Source organism: Manihot esculenta, chromosome 15 (assembly GCF_001659605.2).
Source record: "Manihot esculenta cultivar AM560-2 chromosome 15, M.esculenta_v8, whole genome shotgun sequence".
Lineage (NCBI taxonomy): Eukaryota > Viridiplantae > Streptophyta > Magnoliopsida > Malpighiales > Euphorbiaceae > Manihot > Manihot esculenta.
The window spans coordinates 1,144,402-1,167,861 of record NC_035175.2 but is presented as its reverse complement, the minus strand read 5'-3'; the positions used below and the strand labels follow the sequence as shown (position 1 = coordinate 1,167,861).

The 23,460-nt window shown below is 32.9% G+C and overlaps 3 protein-coding genes across 3 annotated transcripts; 2 read left to right on the top strand and 1 right to left on the bottom strand.

Moving 5' to 3' along the window:
• Positions 1–3,222: 3,222 nt before the first annotated feature.
• On the bottom strand, positions 3,223–4,591 carry LOC110602591 (nuclear transcription factor Y subunit B-5). The gene has a single exon (XM_021740146.2). It carries the CDS (start codon positions 4,530–4,532, stop codon positions 4,056–4,058), a length of 477 nt encoding a protein of 158 aa, XP_021595838.1. The 5' UTR covers positions 4,533–4,591; the 3' UTR covers positions 3,223–4,055.
• An 8,375-nt stretch (positions 4,592–12,966) lies between these two features.
• On the top strand, positions 12,967–18,436 carry LOC110602270. The gene is made up of 4 exons (XM_021739751.2): positions 12,967–13,128; positions 13,339–13,389; positions 14,663–15,502; positions 16,258–18,436. Exons 2-4 carry the CDS (start codon positions 13,384–13,386, stop codon positions 18,028–18,030), a joined length of 2,619 nt encoding a protein of 872 aa, XP_021595443.1. The 5' UTR covers positions 12,967–13,128; positions 13,339–13,383; the 3' UTR covers positions 18,031–18,436.
• An 818-nt stretch (positions 18,437–19,254) lies between these two features.
• LOC110601886 lies at positions 19,255–23,360 on the top strand. The gene is made up of 3 exons (XM_021739269.2): positions 19,255–19,663; positions 22,183–22,307; positions 22,802–23,360. The coding sequence occupies exons 1-3, from the start codon at positions 19,501–19,503 to the stop codon at positions 23,081–23,083; spliced, it is 570 nt and encodes a 189-aa protein (XP_021594961.1). The 5' UTR covers positions 19,255–19,500; the 3' UTR covers positions 23,084–23,360.
• Positions 23,361–23,460: the final 100 nt, after the last annotated feature.

The window sequence follows — 23,460 nt, the reverse complement described above, 5'->3', positions numbered from 1 at the left end:
TTTTACTCCTTTAATTTTTAATTTTTATTTAAAAAAATTATAATTTTAAAAAAATATTTATTGAAGTTGAGAAAAGTGTGAAAATATTATGATGCCTTAAAATATTTATAATGAAATTTAATAATTACAATTTTTATTATTTAAAATATTATAAAAATTATTATTATTTAAAAAATAATAATTAGAACAATTTATTTAAAATAAATTATTTTTTATAATAATTATCTACCTATAATTTTATAATTTATATAACTTTAAAAATTCTCACTAATGGTTAAATTCCATTCAAGTAGAGTCGGTTATTATAATTGCAAATAAATTTTATAAAAGAGTAACTAAATTTGTGTATAAAAATTAACAAAAATTTACTTTTTTAACAAATTGTGTTTTAGATTAGTTGTAATTATATTATTTTAGAAAAAAGGATATTTTATGCACATAAAAAATAATTAGTTTTATGTTTAGATTATCTAAATTGATTTTTATAAAAAAAAGTAGTTAAAAATAAAACATTACTTTTTATAATTTTTTACCTGCAACATTACATTAAACCCCAAAAGAGTAAAAATGTACAAACTGATATTTCACAAAGTCCAGTCCAAATATGTAAATTAAACTCTCCTCAAAAATACAATTCAAAAAATATAATTAAAATCCAGCAAATCAAATCACTATCAACCTATAAAATCCTGAGACGACGAAATTATAAAAAAAAAAAAAAAAAAAAAAAAAAAAAAAAAAACAGGTGCAAATTACTGCTTCACTCTCAATAGGGCTGCCATACATAATCAATAAATTCAAAGAAAGGTAATCAGCATAGAAATTTGCAACGGAATAATACACTTTTTTTTTTTGATTGATATGTCCCAAAAATAATGAAAAAAAAAACATTAAATTTAATTTAATTTTTGATAACTTTTTATATTTAAAAAATTAATAAATATCCAACAAGTTTATTTAAATTTACAAACTCTCTTCATTCCTATTTCTTCCAGCATGGCTAACGAAACAAAAGTGCCCATTTCTGTTTTTCTCTTCTTTTTTTTTTCTTTTTTTTTTTTTTTGGTTTCACAATGGACAGGAATCTAACTCTCCATTTTTCATTGGGTTATTGTTGAATAAAATTCTCATGTAACCTGTCCATGTAAAACATTGTTTTTGAGATTATTAACTATTTTAATAGTTTGCCTTGCATTATTATTGGAATTTATTTCCTTAAAATATTAGTTAAAAAGTGTTAGAGATTTATTTAAAACTCAATTTATTATATTTTTATTTTAAAAAAAACTAAACAATGTTTTAATTTTAATTTAAAAATAAAATATATTAATTAATTTATATATATAAATTCTAATAAGATTTACTAAAAAAAATTTAGATTAATTAATTTTTTTAGTGTCTTAAATGATAAAAAATGTTTTCTTAACAAATAACAAATGAAGTGAGGTTTGAAAATATTCAAAATGGATACAATTGATTTACTTGTCAGCACATAGCCAGCAGCGAGAAATACAGGCAAAAGCTTAATTACTTTTCTCCTACAAAGCTAAATTGAGTAGTTGTGATCATCTACTATTTATATACATAGATTTCCACCACCTTCATTTCCTGCTATGGAATACAAATTAACCCACACATACTATAAACTACAAACAGAGTTAAATGATTTCAACCTGAATGAATATTATAATTTTTACAATTTTGATTTGATGCAGCTTTTTTGGGACTAGCTTCAATGGGGCTAGCTTCATGACCTGAGATTATGCGGGTAAGCCACATTTGGATTGTGGATTAATTTACTGGATTAATCAATAAATTATAATTGATATGGTTCGATGAGGAGTGAGTACTTGTGAGATTTTATATCGGTTTTTCCATACTCGATCTTAAAGATAGAGCCTATAAAATATAAAAAAAATGTCAGTGGCCTATCAGAAATATTTCAGTGTGGAGACACTCTAATATTCAAGTCAAATATGAAACTTTTTAGTAGAGTGAAAAGAAAATAAGAATAGAACATTAAGGAGAAAAACGAAGTTTCTAATGGTATGTATGGAGGTGTGGGGAGAGTCTGAAAAAGAGAGTTTTTTTTTTATTAAATAAGTGATATATATATCAATTGATGCCTTTTGCGTCATGTCCCATCGGATTAGACGAAAACATTTGTCTACAGACATATCAGACGGCTGGACAGTCGGCTAATAAATGCAGAATCGGTTAGCTCATACTCTATTTATCGTATAATTCACGTCAGTCAATTTTACCGCATGCACATTTATGACCTTAGTGATGTACTAAGGACCAGAATGTTGGAGGTCAGCTTCCTTACTCAGTCTCATCAAATCATATTCGATTCACTTAATATGTGCCGAGGTGAGATTTCTTGATATACCAAAGAGACGGCCAATATATTGGAGGTCGACTTCCTACCTCAGTCTCATTAGATCCTGCTCGGCTCATCTAGTTTGTATTGAGGTGGGTTCCCTTGGTCACTAAGGTTGATAGCCTCCATATTTAATTCTCATTTGTGGTACGAGTTTTGAAAATGTCTGTCTGTTCCGGATTTTGGTAAAGTTAGGAGCATTGGTGGTCTGATTTTCATACCCCAAAAGTCGGGTTTTTTACCGTTTGATCGAATCAAATAAAAAAGATTGTACGACCTTTCAAAATTCCAAATACATGTGTCATAATTTTAATGGAGTCTATTTTATATATGTTATCGTACCTAATGCAAGTATAAGGTACAGATATTAGCAAACCAGAAATTTTTGTAAATAATTTTTGCCCTTGTTTTTTTTTTGGGGCAAAAACCGCGTTAATCGTTGATTGGGTACGTATAATTTGCACAAAAGTTGAAAGACGATAGTGATATTGAGGGCAAAGGAGCATGGTTGCAGGCATTAATTTGTCTATAAATATAGGTGGAGAAGAGAACTGGGCAGTTGGGCATCGTACAAAAAATTAAAACATATATTCTTCCATATAAAAAGGCGTTTATTTTGTACGGAGATGAAGGATAATTGGCCGATGTTTTCAAAGCTAAATCTTTTGTCTCCCACCCTCCCTGTCGCTTTCTTATTTTGATGCATCTTCCCATGTTTTTAACTCAAAAACTTTGATGAGAGTGCCAAAGAAACCCTAAATTTAGAAATTTCCAAATGGAATTGTACTTATATTGCTAAATATCAACATTTTGAAACCCTAAAGATTAAACTTTTCCCTAGCTATAATTAGAAAACCAAGAATCCCTAACCTTTGTTCTCTCCCTTCCCTCTTCCTTACTTGGATCTCAATTGAGAAAGTCCTTAACTTGTTTAAAGAAAAATGGTGGAAAACAGATATTCCAACAAAGAGTACAACTAGTTGCTAAGTTAAATCAAATAACACTTAGTGGTCCCCCCCACATCCCCAAAATCCTTGGTTAAAGAAACCCTAACCCTAGAAAAGTACTGTAAAAGCTTTGGTCAACATATACTCGTATGTATGGATATCCTGAATGGACCTAATATGTTTGGATATTAATCCAAAATAAGGCTTATAGATGAAATCAAAGTGAGTGAACTGCAGTGCTTTCTTCTTCTTCAATTCCTACCATCAACTCAAAATCATGAAAGTATCATATGTACAAAATGCAAGAACAATTCAAGAATTTTTTGTCCATCACTCTCGGAAGAAGAAAAATCTAAGGATCGTAGACATTAATTAGCTGACCTTATTTGTTTCCTTGCTGTTGCAGATTGTTCTTACAGAAAGAACTTAAATCCCATCGTCGTCAAGATTAAGGAAAATAGCCATTTTGCTTCTACAATCTTTAGGGAAACAAATTTCAATCATATCCCATGGACAGTTCAACATACAAGCTAAGATGGAATCTTCGGTGGTTGCATCCTCCCGAGCTAGTTTATCAGATTGCAGTCTAGAGATTAAGCTGAGATCGAAAATCTCGTACGCCATACAATAAAAACACCGAAATGAAAGATAAACTAAAAGAAACCCACAAATCTAGTTTAATCCCTTTCCCTTAACCTCAATTGAATGGCCTTGAACAGGAGCTATTAATTCCTCTTCTTATCAAACTTCAACAATGGAGGTGGTGGGACAACTACATCCTGATGATTCCTTTGGTTAAAATGATTTCTATACGACGACGAATCCTCTTTTTCCTCTGTGTTAGCCTTTTCTTGATTAGCTGATCTGTCTCCTTCTAACTCTCTATATCTTTGCAAATACCCTGTTAGAGGCCCTGCATATTCATCAAAACCTAAAGCTCCCATAGCCCAGCAAACATCATCTCCATTCACAGTCTTCCGCCTTTCCTTTTTACACTTCTCCGACGCTTCACTGGTCACAAAGCTAATGAACTCCGAAACGCATTCCTGCATCGTTTCCTTTGCTTCCTTGGAGATTTTTGCATTAGGAGGCAAAATTTTCTTCATGATACGACCAACGTTGGCTATCGGCAACAACCGTTCTTGCTCCTTGACGCCACCATCTTCAGTGGAAGCACTAGCAGCACCAGTATTATCATCCATTAATTCGCAAAGAACTTGGTCTTCACCTAGCTAGATTTGTTGGTCCAGGTCAAACCTCCATTTATATATATGTATGAATACACATCCATGTGCACGTATTTGTGTACAAATATACGACATATATGGATTACTTGTGTACATGTGAGTAGCTTGTGTCGTGTTGTGCAAAAGAACATATGAGGAGCCGACCAGATTTGCGTCAATGGTGGGTCATGCCCTCAGCTCATTCTCCATGTTGGAGGATCATGCATCATAATCCTTTATAATTTCTATTCCAAAGAAAGCTTTTGCGGACCAAGTCCACTTCCATTGACAACTATATATATATATATATATACATGTGTCTAGTCATACTTCCAAGATTCATCTCTGCACATGAAAACTAAAACAGTGGATGCTGAGAGGGCTTTGGTTTTCTTGGAGTCATTTAATTAATAATATATTTTTTTTATGCCTCATGATGTGAGGCGTACAAGAAGCTCATCTTTATCACTGAGTTACGTAGAGCCTCATTGACAAATATATAAAAATTAAAAATAAAAATAATTAAACCTTTTTTTTCTAAATTAAATACATTAGCCTTTATTTTTTTATATAATTGATATCAACTCAAATTTTAACTTTACATTTTACATTGTCTGAAAACTTATATATATAATTTTAAAAATAAATAATTATAATGTTCCATATTAAGTAAATGTGGGATGGTGGTTTCTTCTGCATCTTACATCTAGGATGGAACAGAATTTAATTTTAATTTAATTAAGAGACTGAATTTTTCTATTATATATCTTAGAAGTTTGAAACTAAAATGGAGAATCTTTAGAATATACTCTACCTATGTGTGTTCACTTCCATGTCCCCGAGATTTTCCTCTTACTTATATTAAATTTTCTGTAAATAAAAAAATAATTTTAAGAGTGAGAGAATCTAGATATAAATAATATTTCCATTGTCAGAATTTTAAACACTCTAAATTAATTTTTTAAATAAATTAAGTCGGATTCAAATTTATTTTTTATCACCATCTTTCCTTATATATTTGATTCTAGTTGAACCAGCACCAAATTAAAATTCTAATGCTTTCCTTATTTTATCACTAGAAAAATAAAATAATAAATTATTAATTTTTTAAATATTGTAAAAATATATAATTATTATATTTTTATAAAAATAATAATAAATTCAAAAAAATAACTTCTCAAAATGGACAAATAATTTTAAATAAAATTATTTTTAAAAAAAGTTATTTCCACAATAATATAAATTTTGAATTTAAATTTTAATTGAAACCATATAATTCTTTTTTTTTTTTTTAAAAGGATGGAGCTGTAGGGTCATCTTATTTATACAATATCCTTTAATCTGGTGCTACTTGTCTCAATTTTTAATTGCAGTTCCAGCATCTCTGGTCCTTGATTAAATTAATTAGAGGATAACAGGTACTTGCACATGAATATTAATTCTTCTTTCTGGATCTTTCGGGGAAAAAAATTTATTTTCCTTTATCATTTTACCTTTTCTAAATACTATTAAAAAACATTATTTAATGGTTTTCAAAATTTATAATTAAAATATTTAATTGATTTACATATTCCTGTATTAACTTTATTTTTTTAAGAAAAAGTACTACCATCTCTCATTTTAAAAATATTAAATTTAAACTTTAAAGAATATAAAATAATAATAAAATATTATTATGGTTGAAAAATAATTATTTTTTGAGAAATAAAAATTGAGTAAATTTAATCAATGCACTTATTACAACACTAAAGTGCGAAAAAATAATTATTTTATCGTTTAAATAAGAATCTTTAACTTCTGGATTGCATATTTGGGTTTAGATGCTCAAATTCAATGTATCTAGACCCATCAGTCTCTATAATCCATACCATTAAAATTATCGACATCCATTTGCTTAATTACAAAATATTTTTCTGATTGTAAATTGTATTATTCAAAAAGTTTTAAAGTTTAAAAAATTATTTACTCTTCAAAAAATTATACTTCTAATTTTTTAAGCCTTTCAATAAGAGAAACAAAAAAGCGAAATAAATTTTTAATAGTCATATTATTGAACTTTTCAAGATAATAAGCTATAATTTTAGAACTAGTGAGGATTTTGTTTTTCTAGTGACTTTGATACCATCGTCTATAATTTAGATTAAAATAAAAAATTTATGAATTTAAATATCAATGTTTCCGTCGAAATGAAAATATAATTTATAAAAATAAGACAATATAAAAAAACTAATTATAATAATATTTTTCTTGCCGACATTTGCATTAACATTGGCCGTCATTATCCAAATTATTTAGCGATGCTAATCTTGTTTTGCTGGCATTGGCCAATCTTCTTCCTCTTAAACTTCTTTCTTTCTTTCTTTCTTTATTTCTTTTCAAATTTTGTAATGGTGGAGTCTGGAGTGCATCTATCTATATCTCTTACCCTTTTCACTTAAACTATTATTATATGTTCGTGGACTTTTTATATTTATAATATATCAAAATTCCTCCTCTGCCAAAAACCTGTTAATTTAGTAATTTATAAATAAATTTTAAATAATTGATTTTGACAAAATTCACCTTTGTTGATGAAGAGACGTATATGGGCTTTTCTGGAAATCGTATTCCACATGGTTTCTTTCCCAAGGTTTGCTAGCCCAACAATTCCACCAGCTCTGGGCTTAGAGAGCCACTGACCTTGACTAAACGACGGCGTTCTAGTCATGGCTTGGAGGACGACTTGTAGTTTTGAGTATTGGAAAATGGTTGGCGCAGCATTTTTCAGTTATCTCGTTGTCTGCTTGTTGACAACTACATGTCGGTACGGTTTCCTGTAAAGCAAACGAAAAATTGCTAAGCTATCGTATAATTTGCCGTTGCCCAGACCATCCACCAAAAAAACATGATGCAGCTTGTTTGCGAGATAAACGACAACACGTTTTACTTCGAATAAAGTATTTTTATTCTTATATTTTGCCAAAATAAATAGTACTTTGTTTTTACTTTTCAAAACTCAATTAAAGTGAGATTATATTATTGAATCAAATTCCATAAATTAAAAAAAAAACGAATGCTCAGCAATTAAATAATCTAAACAATTAAAATTTTATGTGCTCCGTTGGATAAAATTTAGTCAAAAAGTGTATTTACATTTGACGTAACTAAATTTACAGTAGAAAGATCAGTCTTAACTCTATTAGATATAAATATATGAGCCTACTTTACATGTAAGCCCAGATTTTACTTTGACGAACTGGACTGGACTCAAACCTCCATGTGGGAGGTTAGGCTCGATTAACCTACTGGATTCGTAGGGCAACAAATCCCATAATACCTGAACTCGTGTCTACATAGCGCCGAATGAAATTAAATGGCCGCCTGATGATGGAAAAGGACGCAGTACATCCGTATGTACAGCAAAACATGACTATGATGAGAGGTACGAGTGTAGAACAACCGTTACATGTCACTAAAAGATAAAAGAGAAAATGAATAAAAGAAAGCAGAGGGTAGGAATGGACCAATCTTACCAAAATACATTTTGAGCCTATTTTTTACTAGATTTTAGATATCAATTGGCGCCGTCTGTGGGAACAAAAGAGATATTTTCATCACTAGAGTTCTCATTCTCATTTCACCCACTAAGATCTACATGGTCAACCATGACAAAAACCATATTGAAAATACCCAAAACGACGTGAGCTCAACTAAGAAAGGATCACAATTCTCATTCTCTAGCTTGATTGCCCCAGTAAACCAGCCACCCATGCTGTTTAACCCCTTACCAAGCTCAACAGGGACCATGCCTCGAACTACCATATCTGACAAAAAACTATAAAATATGGCTCTCCAGTTACAGAACACGACCCACTGGCTAGGGCAAATGTTGCAATAGAGAATACTCAGTACCCCATTGAGCATACCACTTGTAGCCAAAAGGGCTCCAACGCCAATGAGCCCCAACTCACATTAAACTATCAAGCCCCTCAATAGAATAGTAGGAGGACAAACAATGAGGACGGAAAACCCAGTAGGAGAAACAAGCCAACAACCCGAGTTAAGGTAGGATAGTGAGGGAGCTTATCGAAAATGATGGGACTGAGATTTACTCTTCAAAGCCAATAGAAAGGTCGGAGAGTGAAAAGCTTGAAAAACACTACCGCCCGGAGAAGAGACCTAGAAGTGAGGATGTAGATGTAGATCAAAAGTTAAAAAGGTTGAAAGAGCAATTATTAACAAAGTTAGGAGCACAAGACAACAATAGTCCCTTGTTGCTAATCTTATCACTGTTCGTGAGATAGATTCAACAAGAAACCATTTTAAAAAAGTTTATAATACCAATTATGGCAGCCTATGACGAGACAAAAAATCTTCGAAGGCATGTTTTAAACTATAAGACATTTATGGAGTTGCAGACCCACTCGAATGCCTTGATGTGTAAGGTTTTTTCCACCGCCTTAACAAGACTATCTCGAGTATGGTTTAGTAGCTTAGAGACAGGAAGCATTAAGAACTTCATGGTTTAATAGCTTAGAGGCAGGAAGCATCTCAGGCGAGCTAGAGATGTAGGGTCTGCAGCCTGAAAAATCTCCCGGGTCACATCAGCTACAAACTTGTTGACCTTAAAGATAGCTAGAGTCGCCTTTATGTTCTCCCGAGACAGAGTGAAATTATTGAGAAGCTTAATGGAACTCATTAGCACAGCAAAAGCTGAAAAGAAAATACCAACTCAGTTAGAGCTCGAAACAACGAAAGAAAAATATAAAAAGAAAGAAAACCAAGAAAGAATATAAGCTTTCCGGCAGTCCCGTAGGTTAGACATAAATATGCACTTCTCGACATCATATTTCTTCTTTACAGAGGTTAGTCGGAAAAGGCAAATTTGATCCATTAGACTTAACCTAGGGAAGTCGTTACAGTCCTGAGAGACCTCTCCCCAGGAGAGGTCAATATTCCAGTTGACTCTTGAGCTCTCTTTTAGCTCGACAATAATAAAATTTCCTGTCCAACCTTTTATTGAATCATTAAACCCAGCAAATATGGACAGTCTAGTCCTGAGACCAAAGTAATAGAACCCATGGGTAGACCTAACAAAATAGAAGAAAGTGCATAACAACTAAATATAATGGGCAAAACCTCAGCACGGCAAACAGACTCGAAACAACACATGAACAGAATAGAATTGGGGGACAATATCCAATGAGTCATCCTAAAATGATAAAAAACCTCAACAAAGAAATGGGTAAAAGGGAAGGTCAGCCCAAAGTCGCGTTGTTTAACAAAAAAAATCATGTTACGCCCTTGTTGAGAGTCTATCAAACCTGCCGGCGGTGGGTAGAGAAGAATAATTTTGTTCATTAGGCAAAGAAGCCCTAATTCTAATGATGGTTGAAATGGGTAAAGGTGAAAAAGAGACGTTTTGACAGAACCCTTCTAGACTTGCGCGATAATAATTGGAATCTCAAAATTTAACCCTTCATAATTATGGAATAATTAATGAGAGAGTAAAGAGGCACTTGATAATAGACGGGCCTTGGCACCCCGACATGGCTGAGCTCACGCTAGGAAGATCAGGCCTTAACTCAGAGCCTGATACATGGGCTTACTTTACATATAAGTCCAGACCATACTTTGACGAGCCGGACTCGATTCAAGTCTATATGTGGGAGGTTTGGTTCGATTAACTTGTTAGATTCGTAGGGCAATAAACTCTGTAACGCCCGAAATCGTGTCTATATGGCGCATGATGAATTTAAATAATCGTTTGACGATAGAAAAATACGATATATGTCTGTCCGTACGATCAAGTATAACTCTGATGAAATGTATGAATAAAGTACGATAGTTACACGAAAAAAAAAAGAATAAAAGAAAATAGAGAGAAAAAATGGACTACACTTACCAAAATAAGCTTTAGTCTACCATTTCTTAGATGTCAACGTCAACAACTAAGGCTCTATTCAAGCAGAAAATAGAAAAATTAAAAGTTTTGTTAATTAAAAAATATTAAAAGTAATTATTAATCATTTTAAATTATTATGATAGAACTTCAACTTTACTGTTTAAATTAATGTTTTTGAAAGTATTGTGTAAATAAATTTTTTGCGGGTATTTAAATTTAGTTAAAAATTCGGGTGATAAATATTAAGAAATAAGCAAGGGATAAAGTGGCAAACATGATGCAGTTGACTCAAGTGCGCCCAAGCTCTTTATATATTGTGGTTTTGAATAAGTAAATAATAATGAATCTACCTGCCATGTTTTCAATTATAAATAAGAACCGAAACCCAAGCGAGCAACTAGCAAGCTCAAATATAAAATTCATTTCACATTTCCATACAAAACACTTTTTCATAAAATATATATTTTTTAAACAAATAGAGAATAAATTTAAATTAAAAATTAGCCACATATAAATAACTATACAAGTCAATCTCCCTCTTTTTATTATAATTTTATCGTTTTAGTCATGTAAATTTATTAATATTTTTTATATAATAACTTAATTTATTAAAAAATATATTTCATGAATAAAATTTTTTTTTCTAAATAAATATTTTTAAATATAAACTATTTTACACAAATAAATGAAATATTAAATAATTTTAATACCTGTTAATTGGTTGGCTATGTGGCCGAGTATTGGTAAGTCTTTGGCATGGATGATATGGTAAATACCCAAACGGATCTATCAAACGAACCAAAATGGCAAAATAGAAAAGACAGCAGAGAGACACATATGGAGAGCCCACAAATGCATGCTCGTTATGTGTCTTAACAAATTGCTAGCTAAACATTCAACCTCAACAAATTGTAACTGCCCTACTCATAATAATAATAATAATAAAACCTTTACAAAATTAAATAATTCTGTTTACAATATTTTAAATAATTTAATTTGATTATAAATTTAAGTTATTTTTTTTAAAAATGTATATCGAATTCAGTTAAATAAAATTGACTGAATAAATCAAATTAGATGGGACAAATTTTAAGAAAGTAAAATACTATAAATTAAAAAAGAAAAAAAAATATAAATTATATCCCTGCATTCATAGCTTAAGTTAAAAACAAATTTATATTATTGAAAAATAACTTTCTTATTATTTTTTCCTATTTCCAGTCAAACGTAACGTTAAAAATAGAAGCCAATGTAATCCCTTAATTTACCTCAAATTCCCAATTTTTTCAAATTGAAACCCAAAAATTAATTTATGGCGTCCTTCCCAAGCGTATTTGGCCTGCTAGCGGAATAAAATTTAGATAAATTAATATTAAATATTTATTTTTATTTTTTTTTAAATAGAGATCGGTGATTAAAAAAATTTAAATTTATTGAAATGCATTTATTATTAGATTAAATTTGTGAATATAAATTTTTATATTTTTTATATATTAAGTACTATTTAATTTAATTTATTTTTAGATTTAGTAAAAAGATAAAGGAATTTATGTTATAAAATATGAAAACATATTAATATTTAATTTTAAATAGATAAGCCTAATAATAATTTATTATAAAATTTTGCTCCATATGACTTTGTATTGCCAGTTTACTCTAAACTTTTTGTATACATTATTCCTAAAAATAAAGCTTTTTATTTATTTTTAATTAATATATTTTTCAAAAGAAACAAATCAAATCAGGGTACTTTTGTCATTTCAACAAACAAATCCATTGAAAAGCAATCTTTATTCTTACGCTTTTGTTCCGCGAGTGACACACCCCCCTGGGGCGCTTATCTCCCTAGTTACCAATAGGTCTTAGGTTGTGGTACGCTACCGGTACTCGTAGATTTTTATCTGTGCAACCCACTAAATCAACCAATAATATTGCAGACTTGATTTTGTTTTTAAAATTTTATTACATTTATAAATGATCTCGTATATTCCATAATAACCTTTTTATAGATTAACACTTTAAAGAGTTTTTAAACAATTATTTTCTTAAACCACCAAAATTATAAATTAAAATAAATATAAAATCCTCATCATCCACATTGTATTTAATTTATTTTAAAATTTATAGTTTCTCCTTGTTACATATACAGTTAATTATCAATTTTCACCATTATAAAATAAATTTACTTAAATTTTCACCTTCCCTGCAACCCGTCCAAACATGGAAAAGGCATTTGCGGCTTTATCCAGCTGGCATTTACTATTGGATGGATAATCAGACTTCTGTAGGAGTGACTCACAACGGAACAGAGGAATCTTACTCAAAAAGCCAGGTGTCACGTCCTTCAGGAAATGTGAATCACGCATTAGGAAGGCGCGTAGACACATATGGTTATATCGTTTTCGTCCTTGTAAACGGACCAGACACCCTCTCTCTCTCTCTCTCTCTCTCTCTCCAACTCGTATAATATTTTTCTCCCTCTCTCTCTCTCTCCAACTCGTATAATATTTTTCTCCCTCTCTCTCTCTAAAAGCAGCGACTTGCTAGAGAATAGAGGGAAAGGACTTTGCTCTCTTTCTCTCTCTCCTTTTTTTTTTTTTTTTTCTCTCCTCCATATAATATATTTTTGAAGAATCTTCACGGAAATTGAATCTTCGCAGCCATGAAAGCCTAGCTCTTCTAATACAGGTATTCGTCTTCCTTCTATGTTCTCTCTTCCACTGTACTTGTGGTTTTGTATGTATACACACGCACATATATATTTTTCTTTTTTCTTTTTGGTGTGCGTGTGTGTATGTGATTCTCTCTCTTAACTGTGCGTATAACAGGTCACGTTTTGTTTATTTCTAATCTATAGCTTGTTAATCGGTGCGTAACCAAGTATACCCATTTCCTCAGGTTGGCTCTCCGCACTTGGGTTTTGACGGGTTTTTGGTTTTATCAATGGAGGTATGTGCAATAATTTCTTTCTTTTTTCTTCTTTACTTAATTGTTTTATTTTATATTTTTCTCTTTCTCTTTGTGTTGTTATTGGGATTTAATGCTGTTCACTCTTCGTGGGTTAACGGTTTCTAGTACTGGCAGTGTAAAAAAGTAGATTTTTTTTTGGATCATTTTGGAATTCTCAACCATGAGTAATAGTAATTTTATCGTACTCTTGGTTCTTGCTACTGTTTATTTTCTTTCTTTTTTTTTTCCCTTGTAACTTTTTTGATATTCATTTCTTTGGCTTTGAATGCTGTTGTTTGGTTGGGATTATTTTAGGAGGTAAATGTGCTTAAGACGGGTTTTTATTGCTTCGATGTTCGTTTTGGGTTCGCAAATGGATCTGGAGCTGCTTTACTTGCTTACCTTAGTTTCGATAGCTAAGTTTGGTACTCCTTTTGTTTGTGCTCTTGTGTTAGGACCAGTTGGCGATTCATGGAGACTGTTGCAATTTTTTTCCCCTTTTTGTATAAAAATATGTGTTTATACATGTGATATTTTGAGCATGTCGAATTTTCTTATAGAATTTTCTTTTCAATTTTAATCCGTAAAGTACTGTTTCATTCTGATATTTAATCGTATTTTTATAAATAATTACATCAAAAATTGATTTTTGAGTTATCAATCTCAAGTTGATAATATTTGCTTTCCTAAAAATCATTTAACTTCCATTTATGAATTTCTTTTTTTTTTTAAATGATCATTTATGAATTTCATTCCTATATATTTTTTTAATATCTTCTGACTCAAAAATTAAAACTTTTTTATTGATCATATAGTTTTCTTTTTCTTTTTTTTTAAAATTTATTATGGATTTTGTGCGGCTTTTACTTTTGACTTAGCCAGGCTTTCTCCTGGAATAAACGAAAGTTGATATCTTTTTAACTTTAATTTGAGTCCAGTAAATGGCAGATTCCAGATGGATTGTCTGGACAGCATTATCGTTATTGTTATCATTATTATTGGCAAGTTAAATAAGTATTTAGTTTTAGCAGATTGACTCTTTGTCCAAACAAGAACTTCTGTGAGTTCTGTTCACTTTTATTTCAGTCTAGAAACCTTGATCCTGTATATCTGAGTGTCATTATATATATATATATATATATATATATATATAATGTTCATAATGTTGTTATTATCCCATGCTAAATTTGTTCTGATAGTCCTATTTTTCTTACATGTTCTGTTAGCTTTGCAATGCCATTAATGATTTTGGTTTTGTTGCAATACTTTGCAGATGAATGTTGTTCAAGTGAATCAAGTTTGGAATTGCATTGAAGACGAGCCTGCTGAGCAATCACTTTATCCAGAGGCCCTTGGTATAAGTGATGCCTTTAGAGATCCTGAGCTGCTTCCTCGCATTGGAGATCAATACCAGGTCGAGATTCCACCTCTTATGACAGAATCTGCCTACTTCTTGCTCACAGAGATGGCAAATGATCCAATTATCACGTGTGGTACTTCTCATGATTTTTTAGTGGGATTGCCCATATCACTAATGTGGATCAAGGAGGAAGTTAACAACATTAAACATGAACACCAAGAAATTCCTGGTGATTTGAATGGCTCTTCAACTACAAATAATTTCATAAAACATGAAAGCATTATGGGGTTTCAGATTTTTCCAGGAAGTGAGTTACAAATTAAGTCTGAGCTTATGGATGCCACACTTAATGGTGTGGTAGAAGACAGAAAACCTGCAAAGTTAGATTTGCAAGAAGAAGAAAAGAATTATCAGCAGCATGGAGGCAAAGGCTACCTTATGGTTCCAGGTTCTTTGGGGGTCACATGGAATAATATTGAGGAGGCCAGTTTCCTTCTTGGTTTATACATCTTTGGCAAGAATCTTCTTCAAGTTAAGAAATTAGTTGAGAGCAAACAGATGGGAGATATACTTACATTTTATTATGGGAAGTTTTATAGGTCTGAAAAATACAATCGATGGTCAGAATGCCGGAAAATAAGAAGCAGAAGATGTATATATGGACAAAGGATTTTTACAGGATCCAGTCAGCAAGAACTGCTATCTCGTTTGTTTTTACATGTGTCAGAGGAATGCAAACATACTTTGACCGAGGTATTTTTATGAATTATTCCTGCATGTTGTGCAATCTTTGAAGCATGATCACCAAATGAGGATACAATTGGTTAAGTGTAGAATGCATGGGTAGTCATGCACAGAAACATTTATACACTCATCAATCAATGAGGTCAAGTAGTATATACTTAACTAAGGGGAATATATTTTGATTATTTTGCTCTTTTGGAGCTACTTTTTTTGTTGGGTCTTTCATAGACAAGTCTCTCTTGATTAGCAGACTGATTTGTCAAATTTCAAGAATAAAAATTATGCTTATCTAATTTTGAGAAGAAGAAGATCTTAACTCCAGGTTTTTTATGGTGAAAAAGTCATTGTGGGATGAGGAAATGAAAAATTGGATTCTTTGTTCGAATGTAGAATGACAAGTTCTTACACTGAACTAATCAATCTCACTTGTGAAGTTGAGAAAGATGTGCTTTTAGTTTTTGTGAACAGTTTTTTCACCTTCAATTGTTACTTGTTTAACAATTACATAGGGAGGTATTATGTTGGTTCTCTCTTCGTAGTTGTTCAATTCGTTAGTTTTTTTCTTTAGAAAATAACTTGCAACCACTGACAAATTTATTTTGTTGTCGTAACGGGAAGTTGTACCGAGTTCTCTTTTTTGATAATTTGTTCTAAAGTGGCCTGTTTTTTTGTTTTAAATGAAGGGCAATTTATGTATTAGAAATTATGCCTGCCATCTTTGCAACTTAAGATATCCTGTTTCAACCAGCTCTTGATTTTGTTAGGTTTGTAAGACATTTGGAGAGGGAAAAATGTTGCTAGAAGAATATGTATGGACCTTAAAGGCTGCAGTTGGATTGAACACCCTTGTTGAGGCTGTGGGAATTGGCAAAGGGAAGCAAGACTTGACTGGCATGGTTATGGAGCCTCTGAAGTCAAATCAAGTTGCTTCTGGTCGTCCAGAAATACCCGTTGGCAAAGCATGCTCTACCCTTTCACCCTTGGAAATTGTCAAATTCCTTACCGGAGGTTATCGATTAAGCAAAGCCCGATCAAATGACCTTTTCTGGGAGTCTGTTTGGCCTCGTTTACTTGCAAGAGGGTGGCACTCTGAGCAGCCTAATGATCATGGTATTGCTGCTACTTCCAGGCATTCTCTGGTCTTTCTGGTCCCTGGTATCAAGAAGTTTTCAAGAAGGAAACTAGTAAAAGGAGTCCATTATTTTGATTCTATCAGTGATGTCCTGAATAAAGTTGCTTCAGATCCAGCACTTCTTGAGCTTGATGTTGGAACAGATAAAGGCTATGGTGATGAGATCAATGATAAAATTTTGGACCAACAAGGTTTTCCTGATCAGCAACGCCATTGTTATCTCAAGCCACGGACTCCTAGCCGCAGAGCAGAAGTCATGAAGTTTACTGTTGTTGATACTAGTCTGGTTAATGGGGAACCATCCAAAGTGAGAGAACTGAGAAGCTTACCAGTTGATATGATGGACATTTCAACCATAAGAAGTGATTCCGAAGAAAGTGATGAAGATTCTTCTGAGGATTCAATAAATGAATCTGATTCTTCTGGCAATTTGTGTTTTGATCACAATAAGATTGGTATTTCAAAATCTGCAAAGATCAATGTTGATAAGGGAGACTCATCTAGCAGGGAAAATTTTGAAAATAATATTTCAAGTCAGTATTCCCCTGTAATTCGCTCTGGTTTCACCAAGCTCCCTGTCAAAATCCCAAAGGATCAGAATGCTAGTAAGTGTGATGACATGCAACCAAGTAAGTATGTCAAGGGAATAAAGAGAAGGAAACCTGCTGATAGGAATCTTTTAGGCCCTGTTAAAAAGAGACGACCAAGATTAGCTGTGTGTGACCGTGCAGCAACAAGCTGTTGCACAGTCAATGTCCCAGTTGATCCGAGGTTAGAAGAAGTTGGTTGTACGTCAGGAAATCCTGATTTGCAAGAGAATGTTCGTTCTCATCTGGATTTACATCAGGCAAAGTTGTCATCCACTAGTTCTTCATGCAGGGGCAGCCCTAATATTACAGAAGAATGCACTCTCAGTAGCAACTCATCTGTTGCTGAACATTTTAATGAGAAATCTGAGTCTCGGTCATTGATTGACCTGAACATACCCATCCCTCAAGATGCTGAGACTGAATCGTCGATGATAGAAATGACAGAAAGGCAGCTTGATAAAACGAGTGGACAGACAGAGGATTCAGGTATACTGGAAACTTCCACATCAGTATGTGGTTCTACTTCAGAGCAACCACCTGGCATTAGTTCTCGTAGACAAAGCACAAGAAACAGACCACTTACCACCAAAGCACTGGAAGCTCTTGCTTGTGGATTTTTAAGCATAAAGCAGAAGCGGAGGAGTAGGGATGATTTTTCACTGGACGACTCGATATCAAGGCCTTCACGACGTGCTCGCAGTAAGGTAAGAGTTACTGAAAACTTTGGTACTGGTGTAATGGATTACAAAGGAGATGAAAGAGCAAATGGTGCATGTAATAGTAGTAGTGACATGTTCAATAAGTTTCATATGTAATTTGGTTGGTGGGGTGTCCTCCTAATTCTGCGGCTGCAAGATTGGTCAGCTGCTGATTTGCGAACTTGTAACATAAGAATGGAGCTTTCAGTGTCTTTTATCTGCCAATCAGCTGTGGAAGAATGAGAACTTAGCTGATGAAGTATCTGTAACATGAATAATATTAGCAATTCATTTCCCAGCATCTGACTGCTAACTTCATGAGGGTTGCAAAGGCACTGGATTTTCCACGAGGCTGTCTATATTAGGCCTGAGCCTCGTTTAAAGAAGATGGAGGGAGAAGTTGCTTGCCAGTTAAAATATTTGTTTGCCGAACAACATTGGACACAATAAATAATTCATTATTTGTGTCTCATCCTAGCTGCAAATAATGTTCATATTTTAATGTTTGAATGGAATTTGACCATGAAAGGTTGCAGCTCCTGCCAAAATTTAGGAGATTAATTGTTGATGTTCATAAAGTTAGTTTCTGGGAGGATCATTCAAGGGGTCCATAGAAGCTAGTCCACCATGCTCTAATCTGACATGCTTGTGTTTGACTCCTAGTGTTGTTCTTTATTTGAAGTCATTTATGGAAAATAATTACTTAAACTGCTTCTACATGTTGGATCATATTATTAGTGAGATTGAATCTAAAAATATATATATATATATATTATAATGATTAATAGTATTTTATCAAAATTAAAATAATTATTTATATTTAATCTAAATATAATAAATAAGTAAAATAAATATTAAATAAATTAAAAGATAAATTTAATAAATTATGGAGGTAAATTTGAAAATTTTAGTGAGGCAAAAATACTAAAATACTTCGTTTATATATAAAGTATTTTAATTTGCTCCTACCCTAAATCCATTTATGTTGGCATGCATAATATGGCAATAAATGTATTAGATTGAACTTGGGAGACAAATAAATGAAATGGTATAATTAGTTCATCTATGTATTTTACATTATTAAATATTATTTTTAGTTTTTATTTTATTATATTATAAATATTTTAATAATAAATAAGAGTATATGAAAAATATTAAAGTTAATATAAAAAATAAAATATGTTTAAATTATTTTTGACAATAATATTTTTTTTAAATGCTTTTAATTTTTAGAATTTAATACGAGCGAATTCTAAAGCAAAGTTTAATAATAGAATACTATTATTTTATTTTATTTTTTTTTAAAAAAGGAACTGAATTAACCAAAACCCCAGAGAAGAACAAGTGGAAGTAGATGCACGCAACCTACTAGGAAGAGAGCCACGTGGCGACTCATTCTGTGCTCTTTTGTCTGTCTTGAAGATTTCCGAACAACTTCTTCTTCACTGCCAACTCCCAAGCTGATACTGTACAGTGATGCGATAATTGTCCCTGTAATTTCTTTGCGCAAACTAGCATCTGCCCATCGCATTTTTATGAGTGCCTCTAGTACAAAGCATTGAAGCTGTAATCGGTAAAACAAGAAGAATGGGCCAGGCATTTCGTCGAGCATCTGGCAGAATACGAGCCACCGATCCACCTCCCACTCCCAAGAGCGTAGCTGAACGCAGGCCTCCTGTGGGAACCGACGATAAGATCGATATCTCCAGGAGAAGCGCCCAATATAACAATCAGGACAGTCTTGATTCTGGTGAGTGTCTTATGTCAATGCTGCTAAACATACTTGTCGAAGTTTTTAGTACGAGTAATTTGAAAGATCCAGCTACTTTGGATTTTTTTTTCGGAATTCAAATGCAAAATCGCATGCTTTTTTTTTTTAAGGAAAAAAAATTATGCTTGATCAATATGATATACAGCGACTGGCATATATCATTTCCTCTGAAGTCGGTATTCGAGGGGTTTGTTTGGTTTATGGGAAAACTAGGAAAGACTTCAAAATTCTAGTATTGCATGTGCAAGCGAACATCTATATGCATTGCAATCGCTAGCGGAACTGGATGAGAGACACAAGACACTGAGAAAAGACTAGTTTTCAATGTTTCAATTGGATTGAACATAGAGGTTTTAGAAACAAAACATCATCCATGGCAGAACTAGAAACAATGGCACAGTGGCATGTTTATATATATATACACACACACACACACACTTCCTTATTTCTTTTCTTCATCTCCCAGCTAAACCCTATTTGCTTTAACCATTGTTAGGACTCTGCCTAACTCAATTAAGAAATAGAGGAAAGAGGAGAAGGAAATAGAAGAGAGGGGAAAGGGAAGGAAGAACAGAGGAAGAAGAAGAAGAGTAAGAAAGATTGAGAGGGAGAAGGAGAGAAAGACTATAGGGAGAACTCTATCTTTTTATTAATTCTTGAATGAGTATTCTGCACATCTCCTTGGAGTATTTATACTCTTATTTCTACAATACACTTCAATAACTACCAGCTAGTCCCTTTACTTAATAGTCCTAACCTTTCCCTCCTCTTTGAGAACATCCTTGTCCTCAAGGATGAAGCTGCAGATGCTCACAATTTATTGAGGATCCATATATGTAGTTTTTATACCAATCACAAGTGGAGACAATTACTGAGATCGAGAAGTACATAGAATTCACTATTGCTAATTCCATACAAACTTGCACAATTTTCTTCAACTGATTCATTGGTGTTGGATAGTGAGAGCATATAACTGTGGAGCCAACATTTGAATTAAAATCCTTCTGAACTGTTATAAAGTTCTCTTTAAGGCATTTCCACAAACATGTGTTGTGCACCACTACATTATTGAAAAAAGAATATATCTATTTTCATTCTTTGCTTGCTCCACATCTCATATCCATTTTCTTTGAGAATACTATTACCTTTAGATTCCATTAAACAATCAAAGCACTCATAAAACTTGAACCTTCCTATAAGAGCCACACTGTTTATAAACCCTGTGTCTTCTTCACTGTAACAATTAATCCTTCGAACTATTTCAGGCATAGCAGTCCTTTGAACAAAACTGCTCTTGTGATGAATCTTGGAAATGAGTTCAAAGCTAAGAAAATTGGAATTACCATCTTCAATTTGAGAATTTTCATTAATTCTCAATTTCCGATTGTTGCCCCTAGACGAAGGTTGAAAACTTTTATGGATTACAGGTTCTTGGCCTTTCTTCCCAACATCGGAATACTCAAGAGATTCTGAAGCCTTTTCTTTAAAATCAGGTTCTTGAATAGGCTCTAGCAATTCTTCCATTTCTATTTTCTGCTGCCACTTCTCTCAAGTAGTCAAAGATCCCCTCTATGTCTTGCTCATCAGAAGTTGTCCACTTTCCAATCTTTAAAGAAAGGTGTTTAATTCTCCAATAAGCTTTCCATGCTTCATTTAGTTTTCTTGAATCATTCAACCCTTTCCTAAAAAGAATTGTGAACGTAATTCCTCTTCAAGATTCTGGAATTTGGAGCTTCATACCGTATCTTTAATTTCAATAGTAACAGAAGCTACAGAAAGAAGAAATGGAAGTGACAAAGGCCACGGGGGAAATGGTGGAAAGGGTTCTTGATTGAACCTGCTCTGATACCAATTGTTAGGATTCTGCCTAACTCAATTAAGAAATAGAGGAAAGGGGAGAAGGAAATAGGAGAAAGGGGAAAGGGAAGGAAGAATAGAGGAAGAAGAAGAAGAAGAGTAAGAAAGATTGAGAGGGAGAAGGAGAGAGACTCGTAGAGAGAATGAGAGTATCTTTGTATTAATTCTTGAATGAGTATTCTGTACATTTCCTTGGAGTATTTATACTCTTATTTCGACAATATGATTCAACAACTATTGGCTAGTCTCTTTACTTAATAGTCCTAACAACCGACTTGTCCATTTTGATTTAAGTCAACGCATAACTGTACTACTTGGTCACAGATTAGTGGAGAATTTGTTTTTGAAAATGAAAGACTGCTTATGTGATATTCAAGAGTGAGAGATTTGTCTGGATGGATTTCCCCCCTTTTCTGAAATGGTTACCGGCAGATTGCTGATGTTTTTATTTTCTTGACCATTGTTTATTGTTTTTGATGGTTATTTCGATTTCTGTTGATTTGCCACGTAACTATCTGTGTTTGTATGAGAAGGTGAGCAACTAAATATAAATAATAGTCATTCTTTTTCACTTGAGTACTGAGGGGATTACTAACTTCATATTATTTCAAAATTGGCTCTTCATTTGCGCTCTGGGTAAGATGGTGATCCAAGATTTAATGCTGACAATGTCCTTGAAGAACGAGATCCACAATTTGATGCAATGCTTAATCAAATGGTGGGTAGAATTAGATCAAAGCCTGGAGGTAAACTTGAGATGGGCGAGGTGAGTTATTGAAATTTGCAGCACCAGTTTACTTGGCTTTTATTAGATCCTGATCACTAAATATAACCATTTTGTTGATGCTCTAGATGCTTTGGCTAAATTTGAACTTATCATACTGCGTCCATTATTATGCAGCATGGTGGGCGTTGAATTAAGAGAGAATTAGGAATTCTCTTGAGATTATGTACAATGGCCATGATATGACGAGAGATGCATTTAATACGATAAAGAGATTGCCTATTTGAACTGGTGATTGATTCACGAGGTTGCTTTTAAGCAATATCTCTAGGTTCACTTGGATAAAGCTTCACTCTTGAAAACATACTAGCATTTCATGATTGCCACCCATGACATCTTCAGTTATTGGTTCCGCTTGATACATTGTTGAAACCTATTAAGTTCACTTGATTGTGTGAGGCTTTATCCAAGTGAATACTGCCTTGTCTTTCACTTTTTAGATCATCTGACAAGATGCTGTTGTATTTTGTGACCAGGCAGGAGTGGTAGAAAGGTATAATAGGCCCATGCCAAAGCTGCGGAACACAAAACCTGATTCTGGCAGGTATGAAGAAAGACCTGCTCCTCAAGGAACTCTGAATGTGGCACAGCTGCGCCACATCATGCTTCTGCATCAAGGTAAAGCTGATGATCACAATGGGCCAATGGACGTCCACCAGATTGCCAATAAGTTGAAACTTGAAGTTGCACAGGTGCAGCGGATCTTGCAGTTTGTATCACTGCCACCAGAGGATAGCAACAAACAGAAAAGGTACTAGTGGTCACAGGCTTTCACATCTGCTAAACTAACACGGTATTCTGTTGAATAAGGGAGAGTTGATAGTTGATACTGCAATTTGAAATCTTATCAGCCGAGTGTGGGCTATTATGGTTTCATATACTTCATCAAGGTGCAAAATATATCTTTTTCTTAATCACAAGCATCTCGGAAAGGTTGTGCAATCATCTGTTGTGCTTGGTTGTTAAGGACACTATGCCTGCGTTTGTATCCCAAGGAATTATTGAACATAAGAAGGCCGGAGTTTTTCTATGCCATTAAGATGTTTCTTATTAATGACTGCCAAAAGTTCCAATAAATGCCTAAACGCAGGAAATAAGAATCATCCTGAAAGCACACTTCCAAACATGAGCAAAT

Excerpts from the sequence above, each read along its gene's own strand:
- LOC110602591 (XM_021740146.2), bottom strand. The coding sequence starts at position 4,532 with ATGGATGATAATACTGGTGCTGCTAGTGCTTCCACTGAAGATGGTGGC.
- LOC110602270 (XM_021739751.2), top strand. Across the intron at positions 15,503-16,257 it reads GCAAACATACTTTGACCGAG|GTTTGTAAGACATTTGGAGA; the intron begins GTATTTTTATGA and ends TGATTTTGTTAG.
- LOC110601886 (XM_021739269.2), top strand. The coding sequence starts at position 19,501 with ATGGGCCAGGCATTTCGTCGAGCATCTGGCAGAATACGAGCCACCGAT. Across the intron at positions 19,664-22,182 it reads TCAGGACAGTCTTGATTCTG|ATGGTGATCCAAGATTTAAT; the intron begins GTGAGTGTCTTA and ends GCTCTGGGTAAG. Across the intron at positions 22,308-22,801 it reads GTAAACTTGAGATGGGCGAG|GCAGGAGTGGTAGAAAGGTA; the intron begins GTGAGTTATTGA and ends TTTTGTGACCAG.